This window comes from Antennarius striatus, chromosome 18 (assembly GCF_040054535.1).
Source record: "Antennarius striatus isolate MH-2024 chromosome 18, ASM4005453v1, whole genome shotgun sequence".
Classification (NCBI taxonomy): Eukaryota; Metazoa; Chordata; class Actinopteri; order Lophiiformes; family Antennariidae; genus Antennarius; species Antennarius striatus.
This window is the reverse complement of record NC_090793.1, coordinates 17068987-17089115: the sequence shown is the minus strand read 5'-3', so window position 1 is coordinate 17089115 and position 20129 is coordinate 17068987. Positions and strand designations below refer to the sequence as shown.

The window sequence follows — 20129 nt, the reverse complement described above, 5'->3', positions numbered from 1 at the left end:
ATGCATCAGCATTTTTTCGTGGACCTCAGTACCAAATTGACTGGAAGCGTATTCAATTGAAAAGAAGTCCATTCAGAGTGTCTTGATTGAATATGCCATTATTAGATATGGTTTTTTTGTGTGAAAGAGTGACGTGCGATGACATGCCGACTAGTAAAACTAGTTCAGTTCTACCCAGGAGGCAGTCCACACATTCCTAGTAATCAGTTTTAATCAGTTAATAATAATAATAATAATGATAATATTAACTCCAAGGTCTAGAAGATTATTCACCAAGATATTGTTTCCTTTTGCCATAAAAATCTTACGACTAGACAAACAGATACAAACCAACGCTGGGAGAAATATGACCCCCTTGTTGGAGTTAATGATGAAAACCCGACGTCAGCTTGATATCATGTTTTGTGTCTGTCGCTGCGACCCTCTCTCTCTAATGGAACACAGTCACTCAATCAGTCAGCTCCTTTACCTTCAGTGTCATTTGTTAGTTTGACAGTTACTCTGTCAAAGCAGGAAGGAAAAGAAGAGCATCTGTGATTTGGAGGTGTGTTAAAGTAGCGTTAGATGGTATGATGAGCATTTCCTAGTTTAATAGGGGGGAGTGGTTTTCCACTGGGTCCCACTTCCCACTTCATCCCCGTTTTCATAGTGCACTTTTAAATCCCACACTCTATAATCCCCCTCTCTCTCCCACATTTTGCATATTTTAAGCAATAAAAAAGGAGCCAGCAAAAAAGTTAAGGAAGAAAAGGAGAGGACACAGTGACTTTTTTTTTGAGTGAGGAGGGTGAGAAGAGGTGGGGGAAGGGAGAAGGAGAGAGGGGAAAGAGAGACAAAAGAGGCAGATGGGGTCTTTGTGAAGGAGTGAAGGAGAAGAATTTGTTCAACAATGGATGAATAGGTGAGGTAGAGGAGGAGAGGGGGAAGAGAGGGGGAGAACCCAACCACCTGCTGTCCTTCTCTTTCTCCTCTTTCACTCACAACACTCAGATTAACTTCCCTTTCAGCCTCTCTCTCTCTCGCTCACACTCCTGTCACTGCGCTAGCTCATTTCCCTCATTCTGTCTCTCCTCCAAGTATCTTCCAGTAAGAGACACACTCGCCTCCTCCTGCTCCTCCTGTCCTCTTTTCATCTCCTCTTCACTTGTCCTCTGCTCTCCTCCTTCTCCCTGACAGATGACAAAATCAGTAAGCCACTTAAAACTGTAATTACTGACGATGAACCTGTGACTGATCTGTGTCTCTATTCATTCGTGTCCTTGTTAATCAGAAAGTATTCCTCCAGGAGGAGTTTAAGGTTGTTGTGCTAAAAACATTAGCTTCATCTAATTCATTCAGGCTGAGGAGGATGTAAATAAGCTATCATTACTGTGATGGCATCTCACAATAAAACCTCCACAATTAAAATGTGATGAATGTAAATTTTACTTTTTAAAAACTTTTACCTGATACATTAAAATAAGTATCAGAGCCAGTATTTATTTATTTTTAACTCTAAGTGAGCATTTGGTAAATTTAAAGCTGGAAACCACTAGTACCCATTTTTCATGACTTTTCTTTGCTTTTAATAGCAAAGAAAATCCACCAACTTCCATTAAAATACACCTTCATTCCGGCGTCACCTATATTCGAAGGACACGCAGCAGTCTTCCACACGTTAGAGGAGCATTCAGCTACATTCTCCTCATCACTATGATGAACTGTTTCTCACAATGAAGTGAAAATAATGAAAATTGTTCTTGAATCCAGGGCTACCCTCCCTCCCTCCAGCCCGACTACCAGTCGATAGGAGGAGGGATGCTCAGCGGTGGAGCGGTGATGTCATCATCAATGGACTACCACCAGCTGGGGCGACACACGCCAAACCACCACACCTCTCTGGACTGGAGCACCGATTACCATGGCAACGGGTCTGTATTAAGGTGGGACCGTTAACGGGTTTCTGCTGGTCTTGACCTTGCTGCGGTGATGAACAGGTGTAACCGAGGACATTCTGACATCACAATTTAGTGGGGACACATTTTAAACCACCCATACACACACTCACGCAAACACACACATCACCTTAATATCAAATGCACCTTATAATCCGGGACGCCTTATATATGAAAAAGGTTTAAAGTAGGCTATTCATTGAAGGTGTGCTTCGATGAATGGCGCACCTTATAGTGCGAAAAATACAGTTGTTTGAAATTTCTGTACCACATTTTCATTTTAGCGGTTTAGTCATTGTTTTTCTGTTTATGAAGAAGAGCCTCTGGGGCCTGAGATGCCATTAACACAGTATCTTGACATAAGACCGAGTTTATTAGTGTTGCTAGCATCTTGTTTAAATGGTCTAATCAGAATTTTAATGATTGTCTCTGAACAAAAACAGTGTGTTCCGACTGGGTAATATGTAAAACAACAAGGAACAACAGCAAAAAAGAGCGGTTTTGTGGGGAACCCAGACTCCCCCTGTGGCTACACTCGGTTTTTTTTGGAATGTGATCTCAACATGTCATTTGAATCCAAAACATTTTCTGATATGGTCTACGTGACTGTCAGCTGCATCCGCTGATGTCAGCCTCATCTGTGGACCAATGGGAAAGAGTCTTGCATCCTCACGTTTTGTTTCTCCTCTCTTGCAGAGGTCTTCAGAGAGACAAAAATCCCTATCTGAGCTAATCTCAGGACAAAGGACACCAAGTGATGCCCCTCTACAGCCACTCCCTGTTCTACACCCAGTTGACTCCAACCTTAGCCCCTGAGGACTCAGCCAACAAGACACCCACATTTGAACTAAAGTTCACCACTTCAGTCCATAAAATATGGGACATTTCTGTGTATTTTATTAAAATTATATCTACTCAACAAGGATTGTTTGAGGAACAGGAAGTAGAAATACCCTCATCCAACTCCTGCATGTCTGATACTGGCTGTATTTTTTTGTACTGATTGTTCACAGCATGAGACATGCTATGATTTGAATTGAAAATGTGTCTAGCAGTGGGGAGAGGTGGACATCTGTGCTGTGAACCATGATTATAGGTGTATATACTCCACCCTCCCACAGATGGGGATATTCTGTCTCTTTTCCTGTCTGCAATCCGTATATTTAGTTCCTCAGTTTGTAAAGATGGTGTTAATCATCAGGTCCGACAGGCTCTGAAGAGCTGCTGTATATTTCTGTAACATAAATGTTCGAGCTGTCAAGTTAAATCTAATTAATTTTTTTAACCTTACGGTGGCTGTGTCAACACAGCGTACAAACAAATGGTTGATAACCAAATAGTAGGCAGTGTTTCCCCCCCACTGGTTCTTGGCTTATATAAATGAACCTTTGGTTTGTTTCAGTTTTGACCGATGTCTCATATACTCTGTAGAGACAGAACGTATAGATATTCTGAACCAAAGCAGTGCTGAATGCAGTGATAATGGCTGAATTCGCTCTGCTTTATTCAGCTAAAGAGGAGCAGCAGAAAGAGGTGAAGCAGTGTTGTCATTTTAACCAGGCGCCGACTGTGAGTAATTGTGCGCGATTAAAGAGCTTTCATTGTTTTCTGGCAGTGAGGCTCAGATCTCCAGTGTATTTTAGTTGAAATAATGAAATGTCAAATAATTCTTTGCTGGAAAAGCAAAATGAAAAATACTCCTTTGTACGATGACAGCTCCTCCTCCTGGCATATGTCTGTTGATAATATTGATTTGGATACAAACTGTGTGTGAAGTGATAATGAGAAGGCAGAGCGGTTGATTGGGTTGCATGGTCTCTTTTGTCATCTCTATTTCTCTGTACACAGAGGCTATTTAAGAAACTATAACTGTTGCTGGGTTGGCTGTGTTTTAATGTTTTTAATCAAATCAAGTTTTGTTTTAGTGTTGATGATGATGAGGGACATATCTCTTGCTCTGTATCTCTTTGTATTAATGTGTTTTTGGGGGAGGGGGCAGATAAAAGGACTCTGAGCAGCAACTATGAAGATTTTCTTATTTTTAGATTCTAATAATGTGTTTGGGAATAAAGTCAGTGCTGCATTGATGTGCAGACATTGCTCTGAAACCAGCCTCTTTCATGTTGTTTGTTTCTCAATGCTTTGTGACAGTTTCTTTAATTAACTGCACATACAGTAATAATGTACACCTTTACCACTCATGCAATACAGCACACATTGTGTTGGTGCCTTGGCCTTTGCTTTTATGCACAGTCGCTAAGCTGTAATTGCAAAACAAATGTCTTTGAAGGCTCAGAAAAAATGTACTTATAACCTCGTAGTTCCGATTGAATTTTCTCAAGACAGTTTTAACAGAAATGGAGAAATCAGAACCACGTGTTTGTGCAGGCAATGGAAATATTATTCAGCTGGTCCGAACTCTGTTAGACTTATTTTTGTATCAGTTTTTGTCAAATAGCAATCCTACTGAGTTTGACAACAAATTTGGTTGCAACATGAGTCTATTGCATAATTGTAATAACTTATATTGTCTTCTCACTTTTAAGCAGACCATATGTGTCACCTATGGTCTGTTGGCTCTTATCCCCAGTATATAGGAGTCGGGTAGTAATCAGTCAGGTGATGGTTGTGTCATTTGTTGCCCACATTCATTAAAATGAGATTTGCATGCATTTCAAATCTCAGTTACACCTTAAAAAATAAACCTTAGAGGAAAACCTTAAATGCCTTACCTTTTTTTTTTCTTTTTTCTTTTTTTTTTTAGACTTTTCTGGCTTCCTTGAATAAATGAGTTCTTTTGTAAAATAATGTGTTTAGGTTGCACACACAGTGTGTATCAAACAGATTTGTATTTCTCTGCTTTAATTATATTTTGCCTACAGAAAGTGTTCAATTCTTCATAATGAGTTTACCGGGTTTGTGTGAACAGCTACACAGTGCCCCCTAAAGGCATATGGAGTGTACTGCATCTTCATTTTACACACAGCTCAAGGTCATTTTAATCTGAAAATTGGTGAAGTGAAAAGTAAAAAAATCAGATTTGCAATCTACATATCTGAAGAGGGGCAAAGATGTGGCTGGAATTTTGATTAATTTTAACAGTGCTTAAACACATCATTAGTGTAAACACTTGAAATTTTGTCCCATAGTGAGTCTTGACACTGAGAAATTTTGGATTTAATGGGTGACAGTGACCACTCTTCATCTTTCGAATGACTATCTCACATTTTTCCAATGAAAAAAAGTACTCGGGGTACTGCTGGCAGGACGAACTGCAAACACAGAAAAAAACAAAATCAAATCTAAAGCCCAGTGATGAAAACCTCTTCACAAAATCTCAAGCATCCACTGCCTTTTGTGCTGTTAATGAGAATCTAATAAAAAGCTGTATCTGAATAGTTTTGCTGTAGGTAGTGCTGCTCTTTAACACTGTGGGGGTATAAAGATTTTATTTATTATTTATTGCAGTCAGACATATTTATAAGCTTACAACTGATGTGGTGCACATACAGTAGTTTATGGCTATTGCTAACTCTCAACTCCAGTCCCCGGTTGGCCTCTTCCACAACGTTGCTGTCCAATCTAAATATACATCATTTAAAAACAATCCTACCTTGTGACATGATACAATGTACAATATGAATCATTAAAAATGGTTGTAGTTAATTCATTTACATTCATTCACTCACTCACCCACGCATTTCAGTGTTCACAGATGACAACAGTTGTGTTTTGTCTTTAACCAGGTTTTGGTTCTGGTCATGAACGTCTTAATATCGCAGATGAATTTTAAGTGGAATGACTGAATTCCAGGGTTTAACACTCAGAATGACTGCCCCTAATGTTGTCCTGTAGAATGGGAGTTTTGCAATTTAGGACTCTTTTTCTGCTTTGTCTCTCAATAAATCGAGCGAGTGGTTCAGGTGCTAAGTTATTAATACATTTTAGAATGAACTTTAGAAAACAGATCAGTGAAGCTTTCGCAAGTTGTATTTTTTGAAAATATGGCAGTGGTGGAATCAGATTTTTGTGCATGATTTTTAAAGCTTGCATATGCAGGAAACAGGTGGTAGTGGGGCTCGCTTGAGCCAGGACTGTGTGAGAAAATCATAGCATGCATGTACAGCAGAGCGACCTGGCTAGAAAGTGTCTGATTAATTTAAACAATTTAGATTATTTTGGAGATTTTCTTTGTCAAATTTGTTATTTCGGATATCTATGACAAGTATTTCCTTTTACTTGTCATTTTGAATGAATTGAATGTTCAATGAAAAATGAGTGATAAAAAGAGATTTATTATCGTGGGTGCTGTTAAAGTTATGATTCAAGCTGCATTCATCAATATTTCATATACAGTATTAACAATGGAGGAATGTGTGTTGCTCCTCCAAGCATGCCTATAAAATTCACTCATAACCTCAACTGTACAGATTTGAATATCTCACTGCTCTCATAAACACCGTTTTCTCTCCAGCAGACAGCTAATCAGCTAAAAATTTTGATAAACACACTCAGCATTACCTACATGGCCAAACAGCAGCCTGACAGAAATCTGTTAACCGGTGAACAAATAAAACGGCTTGAGCTGCATGGTTGAGTTTAACATCACACATGCAGTTATTATATACAGTAGTTCTCGCTAAGACACTCAGAAAATTAAACTCTTGTAGGCTTTCTATGATTTGTCTTTAAGCTGAATTTAGAGGTCATAAATGTGAGAACCAGCGAAATACAACACACTGCCATCCGCAGTGCCAAGAAAAACAAAACCCAATCCAGCAATGACACGCCTGAAGCTTCGCCAACATTCTACAATTAGCATACAGGTCAATGTCATTGCTTCTGTGCAGTTTGACTGATGCTGTCTCACCCTTTCCCAAATGATCTACTGCTTGGTTATTTTTAAGTAATGCAATCTGTAACTGTATTTCACTGCAATTTTTCATTTAGTAATTGTAGTTATTATTTTTTTTACTATCAAAACATTTTTAGGTTATGTTGAACTCAAGTGTAACTGCTAGTATCACAAATAATTATTTGAAATGTATACAAAGATAAAACAAAATATGGTACAAAAAATCTACATTATTTTTAGTCAAATATATCTGTGTACAATTGTCCACCCAACCAGATACCAGCAAATGAAACAGTCCCACATTAAAGTCCATTTAATAACTACTGCATCATGCTGTCGCGGGTCCTAAATATGACAAAGATTCTTGACTAAAAATCAATGTCTGAATCAAGTCCTGAAGTTACTCAGAAAAATGTACATTTACTGGTAAGTATCTCTCACAACCACAGTATATAACGTCAGCACAGCTACTATATGGACTCTGAGATGATATTCTGATATGAACTACAACATCCATAATTAAGAGAAAGATTATTTTACTCAGTTTTTATTCATTTATTAAAAAACAAACAAAAAATCAATCACAAGTCTCAGTTATAAAACGTTCTGCATCGAGGTAAAAATAAACGTCGATGATGAAGCGTATCTTCTGACATTTTTCAAAGAACACCAATATACTGTATGCTATCCAATGACTTTGATATGTACAGTTAGCGTATTTTCCTTTCCAGCGCGGTGGGGGGTCGGCTTGAGGTTTTTTCAGGAAGCACCAGCCTCAGCTTCCTCCTGGGGGAGGATCCTTCTTCTGAAACGTACTCCTGTTGCAACAGCACAGAACCATTTCCATGGTGAGACATGGTGGATGTAGAGCCGCCCGATACATCTGCTGCATGCATGTGGTCTTCTGACACTCCTGTTGTAAGTCCTTCTGTTAACACCACAACCCCAGATGTGACATTGACCATGGACTCAGCATGGGCATGCCCAGGTCCTGCTTGACTGTTATTGTTTGACAGATTGTCTTCAGTAGTCCCTGGCCCTTGAGCCTGAGTGGACACCGCAGGAAGACCATCCACATTTACATGTGTCCTAGAAATGGGAGTGGTGGGATCTTTGGAGTCCACTGCATGAGATTCAGGTTGCAACTGATTCACACCTTTGCTGGCCAGAGAGAGTGGTCCCTGGGCCGGCTCAGCCTGGAGTCTTGTTGTTGCAGAGCTGTCAGAAGTTAGCTGAGTCTGTGATAGAGACTGGCCAGGTATTGGATGAACAGCTGGGTTGTCTGGTAAGCTTAAGGTAAGTCCTGTTGGTTGGTTGGTATGAAGAGGAGATGTAATTGAACTTGCTTGCAGAGGGTTAACTAGAGCAGAGGTAGCAGAAGTCAGGAGTCTTAACCCAGCATCCCTGTTCAAGCTTGGAGCCCCACCTGGAGCCATTAGGGGCCCACTGATTGCTATACTAGGGTTAGGGTTGGCTAAATTGCTAGTGAACACTGCGTTAGATCCTGGGACCATAGTATTGAGCATGAAATTCCCTTTTTGAAGAGAGAGACCTTGACCAGCCAGTTGGGGCCTCATTGGACCAGACAGGGACATAAGGGCACTCTTGTCAGTGGCAGAGATGGATAAGTGATGCTGTGAGGAAAGCTGAGATCTCCCCAGAACCAATCCAGCTCCCTGAAACTGAATACTGTCTCCCTGTACGTCCATTGCTTGTCCCTGTCCAATGGCAACAGCAGGCGTTGACTTGTCAGCAGTGTTGGTAACATCACAAGGTTCTAACTTCTCTTGGTGTTTATGCTCAACCTGGTCATCCTCTTTCTCAACATCTTTCTCAACATCTTCGGTTGGTCTTTTAGATTTCTTAACCTTTTCAGTGCTTCCCTTTATGCTCTTATCTGACTTTGCTTTCCTATCCCTCTCTTGTCTTTCTTTTCCACCTTGTCTTTTGTCTTTACTCTTCTTTGGGCTGCTTTTCTCTGAATGGACTTTGCTTTTTCGTAGCGGGTTCAGGTTTAGTTTAACCTTCAGTACTCGACTTGACTGGACTTTGGCCTTATGTGTTCTTTTTTCCTTGTCTCTGGAGGTCTTCCCCTCTTCGACCCTCTTGTTCCTGCCTGCACTGTTCCTTTGTTCTAAGTTTCTCAACCTCTCTAGATCAAATGTGACATTCCTACTTCCTCTTCTAAACTCTGTGTTCTTCATCATGTCAGACTGACTGCGGCCAACATTCATACCCATGTCATTCTGTTTGTACTGAGAAGGGAAGCCATTAGATTGAACATAGTCTCTCACGTTGTGAATCATCCCTTGCGGTCTGTAAGTCCTATGGCAGCTCTTGCACTGTAAATGTCCTTTACTTTTGCCATCCACCTCAGTCCTGTAGCTGTCACCTATCTCTGGTCTTTGCATGAATGTTTCTTTCCTTGAATGCCAGGAGGAGTTACTGTTGCCATGAGAAAGAAGCTTGATTGGAAAGTCCCTGCCCAAGATTCCTTGATGAGTCCCACGCCCCCACTTGTCTTCCTCTGTCATCATCGTCACTCTCCTCTTCTCTACGTCCTCCTCTGCCTCCATCCTGGCACTTGTCCTGCTGTCAAACCTCACTGAGTTTGTCTCCATCCCTCTCTGACTGTAGGAGCTACAGTTTGGGCAGGAAAACTCGCTGCTGTTTTCATTGACTCTTGACCTAAACTGGCGACTGTAACCATTTGTCCTAGAATCCAATGTTGTGACCTCCTTGTCCCAGTACTGGCTGCTATTTGTTTGCAAGAAGTGGTCTCTCTTCTTTCCACTTATATCGAGATGGTTGACATGATGATTGGCCATTGTCCCACTTTCCTCCTCTTCCACCTTCTGTCTATTCAGTTTCTTTCTTATATAAACCCGATAGATCAGGACTGTCAGCAGGGTCAAGCCGATGCCACCTAAAGTAGGACATCATAGATACGTTGTTAAACATATTTTAAATGGATATTCACATTCATTATGACTGTTCTACCCAGGAAACATACATACTGAAATCATACACAGTCAAGTCCAGACCAACATTTTTGTCATTTGTCTTTAAAGTCATTTAGCATCAATCCCTGAACGTTGGAGACATTGTAACATGATAGGATTTGTCATTCACAATAGCAAAGCACATTCAAACTTTTAAAAGAATTATTTTCCTTTATATTCATCTCACCAATGAAGCAGATGATAGCTGTGATGGCCAAATCTCGAGCATACAATTGAGGTGTCACACTATCTCCTGATTGTATCTGTATTGTACTGTTTCGATTGGACGGGACACAGTTGTTAGTGCTCCCACAAACCATCCTTTGTCCATTATAGAGGTTCTGAAAGCAGCAGGGAGGAAGTTTCTGGTTTAACTCTGAGCTGGTCACATTTTTTAAGAAACGACTAATGAACATCTGCTCTATAAGACCATTTAAAATGAAGGATTGGACCATAAATAAGAGTTTGTATGCCGAGGTCATTTGTTTCCAATTCAGTTCCACCAGGTTTGCAATTTTTCATGAATACACTGACAGCTAAAGAAAGCTATCTGAGTAAATATAAACACAATCCTTAATTTTGTCTGCAGATTCCCCAACCCACCAAAACTAAAACTAATTTCTAAAACTAAAACTAATTTCTAAAACTAAAACATATAAAACATAATGAGAAATGTTACTGTAAGCGAAGTTTGAGGCAAAAAAAAAATAGCAGAATACATTCTAATCTAACCTGTTTTTGGCCAGATTATTTATCAGGTTGTCTGAGACATCCAGATTTTCCATGTATTTGAGGTCATTCTGAGGGACGGGACCAGAATCCAAACTGGTTAACTGGTTTCCCTCCAGCTTCACACTCCGCAGGGCTTTGCTGCCTTTCAGCCAGCCTCCTTGGATCTGCAAACAATAATATCAGTGGGAGAGGAACAGGCTTTATTCAGTTCTACAGAGTATTCACAGTCACAATAAATAGGTTTTATATGATATACTGTATTATGTACGTCTTAAATTGGTCAGAGCTCCGCCTTGTAAAGCCTGGCTGGAGGTTGTGGTCCGGCAGTAATGTGTGGAGGAATGGAAGGACTCTGTTCACCCAGCACTGAGATGCGGTTATGACTCAGACCTGAAAGTGGGACAGACATACAACAGTTCATTGTTGAATAAATCATGAACCCACCACAGACAAACACCATAAGACTTGTTGCAAGTCTTTAGCAGCATTATGTATCTCAAAGTAGCAGCTTTTCCGTAAATTTATGCATTCTCTGTCACCAGACTCACAATATTTTTTGCATGGACCCATATCAGTCTTAAACATGTCAAAGGTCTTATGGGGATGTCGCTGTTTGTTTATGTCCCACAACAGTTAAGTTTTCTTTCAACAATGTGGATCTAGATTTTGACCACATCATGACTAAAATGTAATGCCATCACCACACCAAATTGTTGTTTTTTTTTTTATTTGGAGCGCGCGCACACACACACACACACACACACACACACACACACACACACACACACACACACACACACACACACACACACACACACACACACACACACACACACACACAGGCACGCACACACAGGTTCTGACTAACCTATGACTGTAATGTTATTGAGATCAGACAGCGAGGCAGGCTGCACTGTGGTGATGGAACCCTCTGTTAGCAGCAAAGCCTGGGCTGTGTCTGCAGCATCTGGTCACACACACAGTTTTACACAGAGCACAATCCTGTAAACACATGAGGTCTCATGGGTAATATTAATTACTACACTGTATGTACTGCAAGTGAGGGAAAATAAAACCAATTACTATAATTTACTCTGGCCGGGATGGAACACAGAAGCTGTCTTTTATTGGAAATTTGTGTTTTACCCATGACTTGCACCAGTCTGTTACAAATAATAGCATCATCATGAAAAACAAAACAGGATGCAGAATAGGATGAGACAGAGGACACATGCTGGGCTGTGAATACGGACATCAACAACATCAGCAAAATACCTGAAGACAAAAACCTTACAAATAAAATCGGTATCCAATGCCAACTTGTTTCATGAAGTCAGGCCATCTCTCTCTCGGTTTGAGCTGTTAACTTACTGGTCATGTGTTACAGTTGAGGTAACAAGGTGACAAGGTGGTGACTCGTCCACAGGGTTGTAACCCCATCCTATTAATGCACAGATAAAACATATACTGTATCATCATATATCCTTGCCTTTGTTCTACATGATGTTATTTATTTGGTGTGGATTTGGTAGCATATATTTTACACAAAAAGCCTTACAAAACCAGAGTAAAAACCAAATTTACATTACTTTCTTCAGTTTCTGAGATCTGATCAGAAAAGCACATCCTTAGATAAAAGTTTGTGAGCCTCTTGATGCAGATTAAGGCCTTCTCGGACAACGTCATCTACTTACTTTACTACAGTGATCTCTATCAATAACCCACCAACAAATGAGTTGTAATGTTTGTTTTGAGTTGCTAGGCAGACAAACAATGTAAAGGGTGTTGGTAATATTTGTGTCTGGGGTTGGGGTCGTCCCCAGAGGATGCTGACTGATGGATGGCAGCCAGACATCGTAGCAGAAAGAGGCCGATCATGTTTCTGTTCAAACGCTTCACCTAATGGATTCGCCTCTCCTGAGCTGCCCTCTATAATGAGCTGACGAATTACTCCACCACTGTAAGATTCTCATGACACACAGAAACTGTGTGTCATGAGTGGATCATCACAGTGTGAACAAGATGTAAGAAGAGAGAACTGGTGCAACAGAATATGGTTCTACTGCCAGATTTAGAGGAATTTTCACATGATGAGAAGTGATAAGATATTCTGTTTTGGTCATGGCTGCTGTAAACCAGCGCATACCTCAATTGTCATTCAACACTATGAAGTTCAGAATTGTAATTTTAAATGATTATTCGTTAAAATGCGATTGTATTCATTTTATACGTCGTTGGTTTAGTATTCAGTATTCACATACAGTATATACCGTATATACACAGTATAATTATAGTTTCATGGTAATTAAAACCTGATATCAAGATTTGTATTCTTTACATAATCTCATCCTGTTTTATTTTTTTAACTTTTTAAACTACATGACAGAATATAAATTCATTTTGTGGCATGCAGCAATGTGGTTACATTAGTCTGACATATTTTCACCAAATGAAGTCTCTGTATCCTACGGTCTTCTTTCATAACCACTGAATTAAGAAAGGTTGCTTCTAAAATCTGTTTTTAATTTGTCCATTAGAGAAAGATGACAGCACAACATGGCTTAACTCACTCCCTATATACTGTTGCTAATACTCATCCAAAACTGCTACAGCTAGGCCCTTTAGACCTGATGGGGTCTGGGTCATCAGGGTCTGACTATCCCAGGAGGGCTGCCTGATTGGATATATAATTATTAGCTGAAATACTGACTTGTTACAAGAAAAGTACCAATACTAGGCTAAAAATAAAATTTTACAGACCCAACTTTCCAAATGGGAAATTATGCTTTGTGTGTGCATAATGTATAAACTTATCAACTTATCAGTACGACCCAGTTCAATACCCTGCCTCCATTCTCTTTGGTGACGGGACTCTGATAGACAGCTCACATTTATCACAACACACCACACAGTGACACTGAAGTTTTGAGTTTACAGTACAACTTTTTTTTTTTTTACTGTTACACAATCCTTACCTCTTGAACAGATCCCAAACACCCACCCCTGCAGAAGACATGGTGCGATCTAGTCACATAGCAGATGAGAGATCTGAGGTACCGTCCACCACTGCAGCGTCTACTGGTTGTCACAGCCCAGTGACAGGTTCTGTTTAAACATACGCGTCTAGCTTAAGTTACCTGGCCCTCTCTGGAGCATGCTCAGTAGAGTAGGCTGTCACCTGAGCCACAGATGTCTGACTCACGTCCCTGAATCAGAAACAAGGCTTTGACCGTTTCACTTGGATTCCTTTCCAAAAATAGTACAATAAAACATTTGAAACTAACATTTTTTATAAGTTTAAATTTATTCAGCTTTATTTCCTTTTATTAATTTCACATATAGATACTTAAGAATCACGATCATGTCCTTTAACGATCTTGTTCCTGTTAGGGTTGTCACAGTGGATCATCTTCTTCCAATAATCTGTCACCTCCCGATAATCTTCTACAACAATGAAACTGTTTCAAAATCTACTTACTTCGGGATTCTGGATAATCAACAATTTCATTAGAAAGATATTTAGCACCTTGGCTAAATTAGACAGAATAAAATAGGAATCAATATTGAATTATCACATCCACTCATTTTAAACATTCCTTCAGAATTGATGAAGATCAAAATGATGTTGAGAACACAACCTGACAGGATGTCGGTCATCTGATAATGTTGTGCTTTCTGCTGCCCCCAAGTGGCCAAAACAATCTTTTTCAAATTGAATAATTAGTCCTCCCTTTATGGTTGACCTTTGACCTGTCATTTTATCACATGGTCAAGACAATCTTCCCAGTAGCTCCAGGAGACTGAATGATGTCTTGATGGGCTTTGGCAGCCTGGTCAAGTGGATACTGGGAACCGATGACTGGACGGAGCCAACCCGTTTCCATCCCTGCAAAGAGCAGCGCTGCACACTGCTTCTTCTCCTCCTGAGAGACGAGAACAGGGCAAAAGGTACAACACTTAATCAGGAGCAATTTTCCTCACTTTCATGTTAAAATGATCATCAGCTGTGTATCCCTCCAACAGTCTGCATAAGAGAGAATTTATTTTCACTTAACTGGTTAACAAGGGTTATGCAAAACAGTCTTCTCAGGGGACAGAAATGGAGGCTACATTATTCATGGATTTGTTATAAACAGGAGAAGCAGCATTTTCTGTCAACCATTAACAAAGTAGAAATTAAAGGATATAACTCCGCCGACCATGAAAGAATGTGTATAGAACTATTCCGAGTTTAAGGAGTGTGTGATTTAGTAGTAAACCCTTTAAAGCAGTACCATCTACTTACATATAGTCATACTTTAACTGTCATTCATCTTTGCTATTACAGCTGAAGTAAACTTATCATCTAAAGTGTGAGCTGTCTTTTTTTTTCTACAAAAAAAGAAAAAGAAAACCTATCACAGTGTGTGTAAAAATGGTCCATATGATGTACCGGTGTAGCAAAGGTGAGAGCCACTCCCATGATGCAGCTCTCTTTAACCATGGTGTCCCGGGGGTTGATCTCTATGGAGCCTCTGCTGCCAACAATCTACAAAAAAAAGACAGATTAATGGCGTATAAAAATGTACACCAGGAAAAAAACAGTGACCTATGAACTAATCATGTGTGAGAACAGGACAGACTTACAGCAGTACCTTGAGATACGACTCGTAACTCAATTTCTGCTCGTATCTCGAACAAAACAATGGACCGAGCACTAATGAATTAAATAACAAATTAAACTGCACCAACAGAAATGTCACGTGGGACAGATCCAGGAAGAAATACAACAAAAACCTTTCCACAAACCTCCCAACAACATCCTGATGAATGAATGAAAGCATTCATACGGAGTGTAAAAAAAATAGAGCACAGGGCAAAAAAAGAACTGATCCACCCAGTGCATTGTGGGAGACATTCGAGAAACAGCTGGGATGGATTAGACCAGTGCACTAGTCATACTGACCGCTACACGTCCTCCATAGGCCAACATCTGAAGGTCTTTACTGAGGTTGACGTTGGATAACATCTCCACTATCACATCTACGCCTCTGCCCGCTGTGGCTTCCTGGATCAGATCAACATATTACATATTTAACATCTTCCTTCAGGACTTTTATTTCTGGTGTTCTAGCATGGTGTGACTGGTGGGGGTACTGACCATGATTTTTTCTGTGTAACCATCTTCTCTGTGATTGAAGGCCAGGTGAGCCCCGTTGTTTTCAACCAACTTCATTCCCTCCGGCGTCCCTGCCGTCCCCAACACCTTCAGGCCCACTGCACGGGACATCTGACACGCTGCTACACCGACCTAAACACACACACACACACACACAAAGACAATTACACACATGTATGCCATTTATCAATGTGATTAGAAAGATGAGAAACATTTTAATAAGTGTACCCCTCCACTGGCTCCATGGATGAGAATGGTCTCTCCAGCTTTGACGTGGGCTCTGCAACACAAAATTAGTTTTTGGGATTTGACTTTTTCTCACACTTATGACTCCACAATTACATGAGCTAGTCCACAAATAAAAATATAATCACATCAAATTCACATCTGTGCCGCGGTTGAGTCTTTTAGTGGCACAATATCAAGGAGCTCGTCTTTGATCACACAATTTTTTCACAGCAACTATTGCGAACTGACGCTTTTCTTATATTCACAACTCTTATCGAATGCGACACTAAAATACAGAAGTACCTTGAGATACGAACCGCGGCTTCGTCCATACTTTTGAAACGTGATAATGACACCTGAGATATAAAGGCAGAATGGGTTGCTGCTGCGCACAACAACAAAAGAAAAAAACCCCTCTTCCACTCTTTTAAAAAGGTCTTATGTTTATCTTCCTATTTTAGGTTTTCTGTGGATGATTTTTCATGACATTTTGAGAGTGAAATTGAAACAAATTGTTTAGTACAATGATATTGCTCCTATTGGTAAACTTTGCGGTATTTTCATTTCATCTCATATACAGTACATGCATGTTTGATGAAAATGCCATATTGAACTCAAGCAAAACAAACAGGCACATTAAAGAAAAACACAAACTTTAATATGTCCTTTTTAATGGCGTCTTACTTGTGAACCATAGCTCTGTATGCAGTGAAGTAAGGGATCCCGATAGCTGCACCCTGGCTGAAGTCAAAAGCGTCGGGCAGCTTGTGGACGCAGTCGTCAGCTGCTATCGTGTATTCAGCATAACCTCCACTAACTGTAGCTGTGGTGAACACACGGTCTCCTGCCTGGGAAACACAGAAGCACAATTTGAACGATTAGAATTGTGTTAAAAAAATACATATGAATAATCACTTGTATCCAACGATGGCGGTCATGTGACATCAACATCAATATTTCTGTTTCAACATTTGATATGTTGTTTTGTGATATTTTCAAAGACAATAATTTGCTAATCCTTGCTTGCTGTTTTTATTCATATTTTAAAAAGTCTTTTTTTTTTAGTTGCACTAGAGCCACTAGTAAACAGCTTAATATTTCACTTTTAAACACTGAAATTCACTACACAGTCAAAAATGTAAAAGTAAATCGAAAAGTTAAAATGAAATTAAAAATAACATTTAGCACAGACAAACATAAAACCCCCATCTATACATAGAAAGGGTGTAAAAGTAAAAAACAAATATATCACATGTACCGAAATCATAGTTACTCCTGACTAAGAGTCCATACAATCATCTTTATTAGACCTTAACAACAGTGACTCCTTCTCCAACAGTCTCCACCACTCCAGCTACGTCGGAGCCTGGTGTGTACGGCAGGGTGGGCTTACGAGCGTACGTCCCAGCACGAATGTAAGTCTCCACAGGGTTTACTCCACAGGCATGGACCCGAATCAACACCTACAAGACAGAGATATCGTGGATGGAGACACAGTAGCAAAACATTATTACTATGGTCATGCATACAGTTTTTATAAGCGTATAAAAAAAATTAAAATGACCAAACTAATGCCAAAGGTCAACAATAACAGATGTAAGTGTTCCTGGATAGTTCCTTTAAATGCATTAGTCCAATAATTGTTATAAATTTACGTTGTATATAAATTGTTTTTTTTCCTAACATACACAAACTTTGTTGTCGTGATGGACACACAGTGAGGGCCATGGATATTGTGACGTTGACACAATACACTTTTTTTTTGACACCACTGCAATGGATTTGAAATGAAAACAAAATTAACTAACTGCAAACGTTCACCTTTAATTTGATGGGATTTACATGCAAATCAGGTGGAGGGTATAGGAGTCACATCGTCTGTGCTATTTGTTAAGGGAATAAAGTAAATGGGACAACCTAGCTTCTGACTCTCAACAGGAGCAGACGTCTTTCTTCTGTCTCCTGTTGTCGCTGTCTGTCTAACTCATACCCAGACTGACTCTCACTGATTGTCTGCAAAATGACGAAAGGAAGAGGAAAATCGGAGGAGGATGGGAAAAAAAATATGAAGGATACTCTACATCAGATGGTCTCTTCTATGAAAGACTTAAAGAGTTAAAGAGTGACTTTGATAAGTTAAGGAGTGACTTTGATAGAAAGTTGGAAGAAAAGCTAAAACCGGTGCTAGACGACATGGAAGAAATGGAGGACGAAATGAAGAAAATACTGAAAGACATGGATGAAAAAGACCGAAAAATTGTTGTCTAGGACAGGGACAACAAAGAATGGATGATTTGAAACAAAGCATTCGTATAAATGATGTGATCATCATTGGCATCAAAATCAAGCTGAGGAATTGCACAAATGTTGTGGCCAGGGGAGATAAGACTCGGCACAGTGCTGACCTCAAATCTTTGGAGCAACAAGTCAGTTCTCAACTGAGGGATCTGGAGATATCTATAGATCCGGACCAGATTGAGACATGTTACCCTTGTTACATGTTACCATCTGGAGGTAGGAGACCACCTGCAGTGCTGATAAAATTCCAGAATCGTAAACACAAAATTGCTCTTCTGAAACAAGGCTTCAAACTGAAAGAAAAAAATGTCTACATTAATGAGAATCTCACTAAAAAGAATGCTGATATCGCTAAAAAAGCTTGACAACTGAAGAAGAATGGGCTGATCGACAACACCTGTACCAACAACTGCAGGATCTTCATCAGAACAAAGGGGCTTTCTCCGGACCAGATGAAAACAATGGTGATCAGGAGTGCAGAGGAGTTGGTGAAATACGAGCAATAAAGACGGACAACAGTTGTTACTGCACCAAAGATCTGTATAACAGAATCATTTCAATAGTGGGAGCTCTACATCAACATGGAACAGATGAAAAAAACAACAACATTAATGTCAGAAACATGGATTAATGAACACACCAAATAAAAGAAAAAAACATGGATTTCTGATAACATGGGATAAAATTAAGTTTGAGAACTTAAAGAGCATGTTGATATATTTTGACAATATAATACCACGTGAAACTGTTAAAGTGTCAACAAACTGGTTAATTCTTGTATAAACACTATCTGCTGAAAGAGGTGACTATGATCATTGTATTGACCTTGCCAGAACACTGGCAAGGTCAACTTCTTGTTTTGAAGATCCATGATGTTAACAAACAATGCTGTTCCAAGGAAGATTGTAAACATGGTTATGCTCTAGGATAAAAGGCTAATATCTGGAAATGGATAAGGTCCCCGTTCACAGCTCCCCGTGAAGTGGCAGAAGATGAATGAATGAAAAGCATTTTTTAATTAATAAATAAATGATCATAAATCAAACTTTCACTTTTAATATTTGGCTGCAAATTATTTGCTTTTAATTACAGCCTGAAGTCTGGATTGCGTTAGACACCCCAGTCTCTGGGTTTTGATATTTCTAATTTCGATTTAATATCGTTTCGATATTTAAAGAGCCTGAGTGTGTCTGGCTCTTAGCCTGGTGATTTCTACTATAACTCGTCAGAATGGGAGTAATGTGTGCAGATATTTATTAGTTCTTTTTACGTGTGCATGTCTGACAGGTGATTTTATTTAACTGGTTTGATGAACTGGCTTTAACCGTGGAGCCTCCACGTGGGAGCTGTCACCTACCTGTTTGTGTCCAGGTTGAGGGACAATCACGTCACTGCAAAGTTTGAGGACCGATGGGGCTCCAAACTCCGCCACTCTGATGGCTCTCATCAGCCTGCTGCCCGACATGACATGACATGACATGGTTTCTATGTCACACACGGTGCCCTGTCACTCCACTAAATCTTCTTTGGAACCACTTGATCAAGCGGAAGGGTTGGGATCGATCCACCAACAGTGCGCGTTTCAGGTCTTCTCCCGAGTTTTCAATCCGGTATTAGCGACACCACCTGGGCCGGAGTGAAGAGTAGTTTCCTGGTTTGGCAAAGAATGCGTTAATGATTATACAAATTAAATCAATCCAAAGTCATAGGGTTTTTTGGCGCTTTGCAAAAATGAAATATTATTCTAACTGAGTAAAATGCATTGATCTACCGACAACAAACTGACTCACATAATCAAATTGAGAGTGGAATTAATGACTTGTCAGGAGGTGACGTGATCTATCCCAGTCTTTCCAGTTCTGCAACACACCGTACATTGTGTATTTAGAGATAGGATCAAAGATTACATGACTAAAGATCAG

General features: G+C 39.8%; 3 protein-coding genes across 4 annotated transcripts in view; 1 reads left to right on the top strand and 2 right to left on the bottom strand.

Moving 5' to 3' along the window:
* Nucleotides 1-3990, top strand: part of tox (thymocyte selection-associated high mobility group box) — a 39056-nt gene extending 35066 nt beyond the window's left edge. Inside the window, exons 9-10 of one of the 2 annotated variants that reach the window (XM_068340583.1) lie at nucleotides 1750-1910; nucleotides 2631-3990. In XM_068340583.1, coding sequence (XP_068196684.1) covers nucleotides 1750-1910; nucleotides 2631-2667 — 198 coding nt within the window. In that variant the 3' untranslated portion in view covers nucleotides 2668-3990. Of the gene's footprint in view, nucleotides 1-1749; nucleotides 1923-2630 lie in introns of both variants that reach the window. The other variant, XM_068340582.1, reaches the window with a different exon arrangement.
* Nucleotides 3991-7499: 3509 nt separating this feature from the next.
* On the bottom strand, nucleotides 7500-10853 carry lrrc53 (leucine rich repeat containing 53). The gene is made up of 4 exons (XM_068339868.1): nucleotides 10792-10853; nucleotides 10524-10687; nucleotides 9979-10132; nucleotides 7500-9715 (listed from the first exon to the last, which is right to left on the bottom strand). The coding sequence occupies exons 3-4, from the start codon at nucleotides 10109-10111 to the stop codon at nucleotides 7500-7502; spliced, it is 2349 nt and encodes a 782-aa protein (XP_068195969.1). The 5' UTR covers nucleotides 10112-10132; nucleotides 10524-10687; nucleotides 10792-10853.
* Nucleotides 10854-13839: 2986 nt separating this feature from the next.
* Nucleotides 13840-20047, bottom strand: cryz (crystallin, zeta (quinone reductase)). Its single transcript, XM_068341076.1, has 9 exons — nucleotides 19998-20047; nucleotides 19565-19858; nucleotides 17220-17372; nucleotides 16594-16757; nucleotides 15910-15961; nucleotides 15664-15813; nucleotides 15469-15570; nucleotides 14956-15051; nucleotides 13840-14446 (listed from the first exon to the last, which is right to left on the bottom strand). Exons 2-9 carry the CDS (start codon nucleotides 19685-19687, stop codon nucleotides 14285-14287), a joined length of 1002 nt encoding a protein of 333 aa, XP_068197177.1. The 5' UTR covers nucleotides 19688-19858; nucleotides 19998-20047; the 3' UTR covers nucleotides 13840-14284.
* Nucleotides 20048-20129: the final 82 nt, after the last annotated feature.